This window comes from Theobroma cacao, chromosome 10, assembly GCF_000208745.1.
Source record: "Theobroma cacao cultivar B97-61/B2 chromosome 10, Criollo_cocoa_genome_V2, whole genome shotgun sequence".
NCBI lineage: Eukaryota > Viridiplantae > Streptophyta > Magnoliopsida > Malvales > Malvaceae > Theobroma > Theobroma cacao.
Genome location: NC_030859.1, coordinates 18,224,472 through 18,235,347, shown reverse-complemented (window position 1 = coordinate 18,235,347; position 10,876 = coordinate 18,224,472). Strand labels below are relative to the sequence as shown.

General features: G+C 30.1%; 1 protein-coding gene and 1 long non-coding RNA gene across 6 annotated transcripts in view; one reads left to right on the top strand and one right to left on the bottom strand.

The window, feature by feature from the left end:
* LOC108663821 overlaps positions 1–10,876 on the bottom strand; it is a 54,469-nt gene that overhangs the window by 30,001 nt on the left and 13,592 nt on the right. The gene's annotated exons all lie outside the window — the stretch shown is intronic.
* Positions 4,174–9,536, top strand: LOC18587107. 5 transcript variants are annotated; one of them, XR_001929929.1, is made up of 16 exons: positions 4,174–4,368; positions 4,719–4,784; positions 5,154–5,213; positions 5,493–5,565; positions 5,856–5,927; positions 6,167–6,246; positions 6,359–6,432; positions 6,864–6,955; positions 7,068–7,190; positions 7,279–7,332; positions 8,117–8,167; positions 8,349–8,390; positions 8,544–8,615; positions 8,889–8,962; positions 9,051–9,142; positions 9,238–9,536. XR_001929929.1 is itself a non-coding variant. In XM_018129548.1 (15 exons), exons 5-15 carry the CDS (start codon positions 5,876–5,878, stop codon positions 9,291–9,293), a joined length of 828 nt encoding a protein of 275 aa, XP_017985037.1. In that variant the 5' UTR covers positions 4,174–4,368; positions 4,719–4,784; positions 5,154–5,213; positions 5,493–5,565; positions 5,856–5,875; the 3' UTR covers positions 9,294–9,536. The 5 variants fall into 5 exon arrangements, 4 of the variants coding, with proteins under 4 accessions (XP_017985037.1, XP_017985040.1, XP_017985039.1 ...); XM_018129548.1 differs by lacking the exon at positions 8,544–8,615 and having other exon boundaries at positions 8,349–8,428; XM_018129551.1 differs by lacking the exons at positions 4,174–4,368; positions 4,719–4,784; positions 5,154–5,213; positions 5,856–5,927; positions 8,544–8,615 and adding an exon at positions 6,746–6,779 and having other exon boundaries at positions 5,549–5,565; positions 8,349–8,428.

Genomic DNA, 10,876 nt, shown 5'->3' with positions numbered 1-10,876 from the left:
AAAATTACATTTTTACCCCAAAAACTGAAAAATTGCCCATCGACATATTTTTCATCCCTTATACTCATACCATTCTCCAATTTGTCAAATGTGATCTAAATTCTCTCAAAATCTCAAATTTTATCCGTGGGTGGAAAAATTATAATTTTGCCCCTACATTCCAAAAATCACCGGAATTAAACTTTTTTACTGCCAAACCCTCAGATTATACTCCAATACTCAAATCATACTCCAATAAGTTAAATGGGGCCAAAAAAAATCTTTTCTAAAAATTTTCATTTTGTCCTCAGGTGGCAAATGACCATTTTGCCCCTAGATAGTGAAAATTTCGGTTTGACTCCAAATTGATCCTCGAACTCCGAATTACCATTTTGAGTCATCCCTGAACTGTGAAACTCTTAATATCACCTCAAAATTCCTATTTAAACTAGTTCGAGACTTAATCGACTTAATGGTACCATTAGGGGCAATATCGTCTTTTAACGATTCCTCGAACTTCCTAAACATGCAAACATTCTATTGAGCATGTAAATGACGTCATAATTATTTTATAGAACAGGGTTTGACAATAGATAATTGGGACATTGATCCAGCTCCAGTTGCCTCATCTTCCTGATCAGATTGATGCTTTGCAACATGGTTATCTCCTCCAGCTAACACGTTATTGGCTATTGCTTTTCCTTTCCTGAAATTATTCTTCCTTTTAGTGAACTTAAATTCTTTCGGGAGTCCCATAATCTTGTGGCATTTTTCTTTCACATGACCTCTTTTTCCACAATGGGTGCAGATCACATCTTTTCTCACTTTCTTCTTTCCATCTACTGAAATGAACATAACACTAGATTCCAGCACTGGTTGTGATTGAAACATAAGGTTTCTCTAAGCTTTGTCCCTAAGCACCAAGCCATATACCTTATCCAATGTTGGGATTGGATCCATAAGTATTATCTGTGACCTAACCCTTAAAAATGACTCATTCAACCCATTTCAAAATCTGAAGACCATATCTTTCTGATATTGGTTTATGTACCTCTTAAAATAGTCAACATTGCATCTTCCACGTTCACAGTGTGGGAGTGGTATGAAATTCTTTAGTTCTTCCCATTTTCCTTTCAACTCAATGAAATAAGAGTCTACTGATCTGGTTCCTTGTGTGATGTTCCTTAGTGTGTACTGTAAATTGCACACTCTTATGTCATCGGGCTATGCAAAGTTTTGTTTTAAAGTGCTCCATATATCAACAGTTGATTCCATATAAAACACTGTTGATGCAATTGGTTGAGTGAGTGAATCTAAGAGCCAAGCCACTATAAGGTTGTTGCATTGTGTCCAAGGTTGATATAGAGGATCTATTATAGTTGGTTTTGGTAGTGGACCATTAACAAATCGAAATTTGTTTTTAATTAACAGAGCTAAAAAGAATGATATGCTTCAGGCTATGTAGTTGTTTGTGGTCAATTTAGAATTAATTACCACTGAACTAGGTTAGTCTGTATGATACAAATAGTAGGATGATTGAGGATCTGAAGTTGGGGATATTTGCTACCTTGCAACAACAGTTGTTGAAGCTTAAGGCCTTAACTCAGTTGACTTTGTAGACTCAACCATCAAGTTCTAGATCCAATAGTGAATGATCTTAATACTGTTTGATTTAATGCCAAATAGAATTTGCTAAACAAAAAGCGAAAAATAAATCACAAGAGAAACTTACAAATGAAACAAAGGAGGAAGGAAACAAAAAATACAGCAACCTTTGTGAGCTAGTTGTGATTAATCCCTTTAGAAACCCTCAACCTGCTTTGATACCATGATAAAAATGTTGAGGCAGGCGACGCAGAGAGTCAAACAGTATGGGAGAATGTCAAAGGCATTTCTCATTAAGGAAAAATCAGGGTACAATGAGTTTATATACAACACTATAACTAATTAGGGAATGAAGAAGGAAAAATAATTAATTAATTTATGTTAACTAACTAACTAACTAATATTTAAAAGAAATGAGTAAAAGTAAATCTTTAACAGTAACTTGTGGCAAGACTAGTAAACAGCAAAACATTGTGTTTTACTTTTCTTATTCATTTCTTCTTGGTACGGTGCATTTGACTCTTCCTTCCTTGCTTATCTATTTGCAAATTCGAGTCTCATTCTTCTTCTTTTCTATTTATTCTCTTGAGTTTATTTATTCACATTGTTAAGCTAATATAAAGAAACCTTAGAATTGCAGTCACTTCAACTTTATTCTATACTTGTGACTGTTTTCAGAAGAAGGCCATCTCCCTTCAATAATACTTAAAAGAATCCACATCCATTAAGGGATTAACTAGGAAGAATAGCTATTGCTTTTGAATTTTGGATATTTTTCCCCATCTTTGCAACTAGAATTTGAAATTTTCAACTAGCTAGCACTTGAAAAAATAAAACCTTAATCATGATGTTAACAACAATCTTGCTTATTCTAGGTGCCTTGGACATATAATATAAGACCAAGATATGAAATATTTTAGTTGAATTTTGGATAACGTCTGTATATGTATATAAATATAATTAAAAAAGTAGGATTAGTTATTTGATTGGTATTAATGAGAAGGGTTCCTTATTGATGATCAAATTGATTAATTGGTCAAACCATGACGGTTAATTGACATCAAAATTGACACCGAATATTTGATCAAAAACCAAGGTCAGCTTTTGGGTAAGGCCAGCCAAGCAAGGGCTTTAGGTCTTAAATTTGAAAAAGTCTCATATTTTATAATAATAATATAACTAATTATATTTAAAATATATAAAAATTAAGATAATTACTAAAATATTTATGTATTATCCCATGTCTAATAAATATTTATTTTCTCACACTTCCACATCCTTATCAATTTTGAACTAGTTATCTTATTTTCTATTAAAAATATATGAAAGTAAAAAATAATTAATAAAATGACATATTTTCTCACTTCTTTAATTATGTGTCTAATAAATCTCAAATTTTTATGACTTTTTAATTATTTTTTTCAATTTATAATATCCACTCTTGAATTTTCTTCTATCATTTGCTCTTTTCTTCTTTTAACTTCATATTTCCTCTAAAAAATACGAAAGAAGTTTGTTATGTTATTATTATTATAAAGTTGTGAACCTCATTTACGATTTATAATAAGCATTCAATATTTAGTTACTATTGTTCTAGTTTTACAGATTTTTTTATTTTAATTTAGAGTTTCTATTATATTATTATATTATCTTNTTTTTATTTTTTTTTTTCAATTTATAATATCTATTCTTGAATTTTTCTTCCGTCATTTGCTCTTTTTTCTTTTAACTTCATATTTCCTCTAAAAAATACGAAAGAAGTTTGTTATGTTATTATTATTATAAAGTTGTGAACCTCATTTACGATTTATAATAAGCATTCAATATTTAGTTACTATTGTTCTAGTTTTACAGATTTTTTTATTTTAATTTAGAGTTTCTATTATATTATTATATTATCTTTATTTTATGTGATACTTAATTTATTTGAATTAGGAATTTTGATTGTTGATTTTATATTAACCATTTAAAAAATATAAAAATTATTATAATAGTTAAATATTTTGATATTTCATAATAAATATTTGAATATATTATATCAAATATATGAATTTGGTTATTCAAAACTTAAAAAAAAAAATTTCCTTAATTTTAATAAAAAGGTCTTATTTAAATATTTTATTTTAAGTTTATGAGTTATTGAGCCGTCCCTGTTGAAGACCGTTGAAACTGATTGATCAAGCAGCTTTAGCCTACCAAAGCTTAGCTTTACATGGACTTGATAGAATATAATAAAAAAATTTTATTTAATTTTTTAAAATAATTTAAAGATTTTTTCAAATATTATATCTTTACTTTATTAACAAGAAGTGTATTCAAAGAATGTATTTATATTTTAATATAGTATAATAATAATCATTTGAATTATTTGTATTTGTGGAAGGACACCTCAATAGTTAAAATTTAAGATTTCAATAGTTATTTTTTATAATTTATTTTTATTATGCAAAAATGTGAAAAGTAAAATTATAATTGATTAAAAATGAACATATAACTAAAATAGGAATATATACAAAACGTTGAACAATAATTATTATTTTTGAAATATAAAAAGGTATAATTATGTGTTTTCCTTTTAAAATGGAAAAATATCCAAAAAATGGAAACATTCAGAAAAGCAAGAGAGATCAAACTGGGCCCATTGCTACTTCTGGTGGGATTCGCAAACCAAACATCTATTAATCTCTCGTCTACAGCTGTTTTCGCGGCGGTAGCGAAGCAAAGCAACCGCTGTAGCAAGACTTCATTTCCGTGTGAAGAGCTCCTTCTCCTTCTCGTTGTCAGGTTTTGATCCTCAGCCTTTCCTATGGTTTTCGAAGTTGTGCTTAGTTCTTTTGAACTTTTTAACTTATTATTATCTGATTCTGGGTCTGCTGTGTGGAAATTTTTTTTTTTAATTTTGTTGATTTTGGGATCGCATTGCATACATATAATTTAATGGTGGCTAGTGCTAGCGGCCAGGGGGGCTTCCAAGTAAATTTCTTCTCAAATCATCTGGTTTAGATAGCTGTTCCGGTTCGGAACCGAAACCCAAAAATCCAAAACTTCGAATCGTCATATAATTTCTTTTTTTTTGTCTTTTGTTGCCTTAATTTTTTCAATTAATTGAAATTTCTTTGACATATGAAATGCAGTTGAGTTAGAGTCCACCTTGATGATGCAGCCTGAAGAGAAAATCAGGAAAGGGGAATATAAAAAGGGTATTCTTCTAATTATATAATCATCATCTTTTCCTTTTTCTATTTGGTAAGGATAAGATGGACTGATTAAAAAAATGGAATGGAGTGGGAAGCATTATTTCTTTGGCTTGGATTTCTATTTGATTTTACCCTTTTCTTTTTTTTTTTAACGTATTAATCACTGCCTGTGTTAACTATTTGGAACTTAATGTGTGTTAATTTCAAATCGTCTGGTTTAGGGAGCCTTTTGGAAGTGAAACCCCAAAAATAAAAACTTCCAACTGTCACATTATTTCGTTTTATTTCCTTTTTGTTTTGTTTTTTATTTTGTTGCCCTAGTTTGTTCAATTAATTGAAATTTCTTTGTCATATGAAATGCAATTGAGCCAGAGTCCACCTTGATGATGCAACCTGAAGAGAAAATCGGTGAAGAAGATGTAAAAAGCAAAGGTATTCCTTAAATGATATAATCATCTTTTCTTTTTGACTATTTAGTAAGGAAAGAATAAGATGGACTAAAAATTGTAATGGACTACGAGGCAGTATTTTTTTGGTTAGGATTTCTATTCGATTTTACTTATTTATCACTGCTTGTCTTAAACTATTTTGGAACTGAAACCCCAAAAATAAAATCCTTCAAATTGTCATATAATTTCATTTCATTTTTGTTTTGTTTTGTTGTCTTAGTTTGTTCAATTTCTTAAGATTTCTTTGACATGTGAAATGCAGTTGAGCCAGAGTCTACCTTGATGATGCAATGTGAAGATAAACTCAGTGAAGGAGAAAGATGTAAAAAACAAAGGTATTCCTTAAATTATATATTCCTTTTTTCTTTTTGGCTATTTAGTAAGGAAAGAATAAGATGGACTAAAAAATGTAACAGACTAAGAGGCAGTATTTTTTTTGGTCTGGATGTCTATTTGATTTTACCCTTTTTTTAATTATTTATCACTGCCTGTCTTAACTATTTTGGACCTGAAACCCCAACAATGAAAGCCTTCCGACTGTCATATAATTTCATTTCATTTCTTTTTTGTTTTGTTGCCTTAGTTTGTTCAATTACTTTAAATTTCTTTGACATATGAAATGCAGTTGAGCTGGAGTCCACCTTGATGATGCAACCGGAAGAGAAAATCGGTGAAGGAGAAGATGTAAAAAACAAAGGTGTTCCTTAAATTATATAATCCTCTTTTCTTTATGGCTATTTAGTAAGGAAAGAACGAGATGGACTAAAAAATGTAACAGACTAGGAGGCAGTATTTTTTTGGTTAGGTTTTCTATTTGATTTTGCCCGTTCTTTACTTATTTATTGCTGCACGTCTTAACTATTTTGGAACTTAATGTGTGTATTGATTTTTATTAATCTTTTTTTTTTACATTGATATTGTTTTATGCTTTAACAGAAGATATTATCAGCCGGGACTATGGTAGTTCCTCAAACAGTTATGGGACTAATCTTTCTCTATATAGGAATAGAAAAAGGGTATGTTTTATATGATTCTTTTTGTTGCTTTCAGTTTTCAAGTGTAAGGAGTTTGTTCTGCTCTTTTGAAACTGGTTCTTGTACTTCATTGCTCCACTTTATGCTACCACAGTGGTACAAGGTAAGGTTCGCAGAGATGCATTACCGTGATGAGCAGGTAGCTCTGCTGCTAGACGCGCTTAAATGGTAAGTGCAATTCTTTCTTTCACTTGACTCTAGTTTCATGATGGGTAAACTCCACGTATAGTCTCTGTGGTTTTAACTTTTTTCCATATAATACTTTGTGATTTTTTTTATCAATTAGCACAATGTGGATAAGTTTTATTTTCAAAGGGGTTACATCATTAATTTCCCTCGTAAAATTACAAAACTACTTGTAAGAGGATAAGTTTGAATTGAGGGTATTTTGGTGATTTTATCAAGTGAAATTAACAAGATAATCCCTTGTGGGAGCAATAACTTAATAACAGGGCACTGATTGAGAAAAATCAAATTGCAGGGTGCATGTGGAAAAAGTTGAAATCAAAAGAGGTGTAAGTGGAGTTTACCCCTTTTATGATTATGGATGAATTTTTTGCTATTAGATGAATGATACAATTGTATGTTTTCTTCAACAGTGATAAGTCTGAACTCCATTCTATTTATCGACACCGTAGTATCCGTATGTTTGAAGCTTATATGACTTATGCAGAGGCTCAAAAAGTCCGTGGTTAGTTCCCTCAGTTTGCTCTCTCTTTTCAGTTTTCCCCTAGGAAAAAGAACCTCTGCATTAAAGTTGACCACCCCCCCCCTTTTTCTTTTCTTTTCTGTTTTGCTTTTAGCATTGGAAGAAGTTGCGTATGTTGGATTGGTTCCAATGAGTGACAATGTGCAGTCTGCAAAACGAACCAAGTCTGGAATTTTTGAGGCTAGACCAAAATCGAAGAAACAAAAGCGTAGCCTAGGTATGCTTTATCTACAGTTGTTTTGCCCTTCTGTTTATCTTGTATGCTCTTTGTCAAAAACATGAGATCTATATTATGCTTGTGGCAGGCAGCATACTCTCGGAGCGGAGACAAAACAAAGAGAAATGGAGGTATAATGAAGGTATGCCTCACGTGACGTTGAATTACTTGGATATGTGGTATTAATCTTGCATTCTATTAGGTATGGTATTGAAATGTTTCATTGCTCATGTGTTAGAATCCTTTGGTAATTTGTGTATGTTAATGGGAGGGGGGGAGGAAATGTTGGTGTGTGCATGTGAGGGATATGCATTGACAATAAGAAATGAGAGAAAAGAAAAGTAATCAAGTTGGCTTTTAAAAATTCAATGATAATGACCAAGAGGCTGGTTTGAAAAAAAAGTTACAGTGATGGATATTTGACGTCTCCCTAGTAAACATTATTGTCACACGTTGCAGTTGAGGTGCAAATAATCTTAGGGTTGGAAGCTATATTATTTACTGGTATATGTGCACTTTTGCTTGCGGTGTTCATAAGATGTGGAAGTTCCTGTAGCTCAGCATTTGTTAGTCATTGGTCTGCTCAATTGCTCAATTAAGCCTTAATCCCAAACTTACAGGTTTGGCTTGATGAATTTGTTTTCTTCATTCTGCTCACTTAAGTAGCCAAATTTTTTTTTTGTCTTCAGACCATGATTTATTAGCTTTAGATGCCACAGTGAAATCACGGTCTGCAGTGTAAAGCCACTTTTCTTTTTTGATAATGAACTAATTTTTAATATTTTCATTGTAAGATTAGGTGGATATTGTGTTTCTAAGGGCTGTTAAAGTGGGAAGTGTTAGAGTTGATTGAGTAATTGGGTATAACTCTTTAGAGGCTTATGATTTTGATTTTGAAGTCTTACTCTTTCACTCACTGCAAACAGATTTGGAGCAGGAGGCTAAAATAGAGGATTCCGAAGAAGAAGACTTCTCAGGTATCACTTTACACTCATGTTATAAGACTATGGATTTTTTTGTTTTCCTTTCTCTGTTGCTTATGTGTTTGTGGTTTTTGGTAGTTCTACCTCTTACATTTTTGGAACTTAAGTTTATGTTGTTTTATCATTGATTGATGGTTCTCTCCTTTGTGCTTTTTTTTAATAATTGCATTTACAGAGGATGAATGGAGCAGAGATTACAGTGGTTCCAGTGACACTTATGAGGGTTATTATGGTTTTGATGAGTTTGGGAAAAGGGTTTGTTATATCTTTTTTGTTGCTTTTAAATTGTGAGGTGTAAGTAGTGATGTCGAGTTGCCTTCTTATTTCTACTCTTAAAAGTGATTATGCTCCTCCCCACCTCTTCCTGCAGTTCTCTCAACGTGGCAATGGAAAATTGGCTTTCACTATTTAGGATTGGGTTGTCAAATATTATTCACTGTTTGTGAGAAATTCTTTGCATCAGTAAACTATTTGTGAAAAGATTCATTCTTCAAGTAGTAAAAGAATGCATATCAAAGCTTTAATCGAATGATATATGAGTTTCATCTGGAACTTTTAATAGGTTCTTATTGGTTATATTTATTAAGACGTAGTTTGTTGAGATTATACCATTTATGCATAATGTGGATCGTCGCATCATCCACGTTCATTTCTCATGTTTTCAAAGAGCATATTGTTGACAGTAGCCTCATTGCTGTACATTATGGAATGGCAGTGGTACAAGGTATGCTTGTCAGGTGAGAAAGCAAAGGATGATCAGGTAGCTTTGTTGCTAGATGTGCTTAATTGGTATGCAGAAGTGTTTCTTTGGCTTGACTTTATTTAAATGATAGATTGAATTATATATTATATTGAAATGCCGTGCTTTCTGCAACAGTGAGCAGTCTGGAATTCGTTCTATTTATATATATCATACTCCGGATCTGTTTAAAGCTCGCATGACTGAGGAAGAGGCCGATAGAGTTGCCGGTGGGTTCCTCTATCCTATCTTGTTGATTTTTCCCTGGGACAAATTACCTATGTGTTGAAGTTTGTTTTTTCGTTTTTCTTCCCTATTCTTTTAGGGTTGGGAGAAGTTGAGTTCGTGGAGCCACTAAGTTATATCATAGCCCTTGATTAGGACTTAGGCTATCTTGCAAGTCGATGAAAGTCACCAAGAATGTTGTGTAATCAGTTTCATGCTACGTATTAGTATTAGACTTGGAACTATTTGGATTTAATGGGAATGTCTTTTGAAGTTACTAAAATAATAGGAGGCTGTCAAGAAAGTGTCCCAAAGGTTTTCAAGAAAGTATTTGAATGTTATATAAAATAGTTATATCGTATTAGATATTTCTAGCCAATATTTCACATCTTTTTATCATCTCTTGCACTCTTACTACATCAAGAACGACCTTAGTTGTATTCTCATTATGACTCGAGAGATTTATTATTTTTATTTATAGGCAATATTAGCGTGTGTAAATTTTCTTTTTGATCACTTAAGGTAGTGTTTTTGTTTTAGCACATATTCTTTAAAATGAAAATGAGTGCTAAGAGTAAGGATCAGTCAAGACATCTTATGTTATTCTCAGTCACATATTTTTGTTGACTGAATATAAATGAAATAAATTTATCTATGCCATTCATAAATTTTGTGGCTAGAAATCTACTTGAATCGATTCAGAAATACATTCAACTCTTTTGTCATTTCATTAAGAGAAAATATTACAACAAACATATGATGTTGTTCATTAGTAGATGTTAATCGAAAATAAGAACTAACTTAAATTCTAGAATTATAAGAATTTTAAATGTTATCAACATATTATTTTATTAAAACCTTAATTTAAATGAATTTAAAAGAATATAATATTATTTAATTCATTTACCTTAAACCTTAATGAATTTAAATAATTTTAAAATTTACCAAAAATTTGTTAATTTAATTAATTGATTAATTACTAATACATGATTCTTTATAATTAGTTAATTTTGTAATTAATTCCATAAATGCTAAATTAATTTAAATAAATAAGATATATATTAAATTCCTAATTTAATTAATTGCTTAATTATAACACATTACTAAACCCTAATCAAATAATATTTTTTAGTAACTCACAGCTTAATTAATTTAAATTTTCCTAAATTAAACAATATTAATAATTTAATTAATTGCTTGTTAACTAAAACCTTTTTTCATTTGATTAGTAAAATTCTGTAATTAATTTAATAAAGCCCTTAATTAATTTAAATGGTTTAAAAACCCTAAATTCACTAATTTAATTAATTGATTAATTACTAACACATGATTCTTTACAATTACTTTAATTATGTAATTAATTTCCTAAACCCTAAATTAATTTAAATAAATAAGATATTATATTAATTTACTAATTTAATTAATTGCTAATTACTTAATTATAACACATTACTAAACCTTAATTAAATAATATTTTTAATTAACTCATTGGCACCTTATTTGCTTTAAATATTTATTAAATTGAATAATATTACCAATTTAATTAATTGCTTATTAACTAAAACATTTTTTCATTTGATTAGTTAAATTATTTAATTAATTTATAAAACCTTAATTAATTTAAAATTAAAAAACCTAAATTTACTAATTTAATTAATTGATTAATTACTAATAAATGATTCTTTATAATTAGTTTAATTATGTAATTAATTCCCTAAACTCTAAATTAATTTAAATAA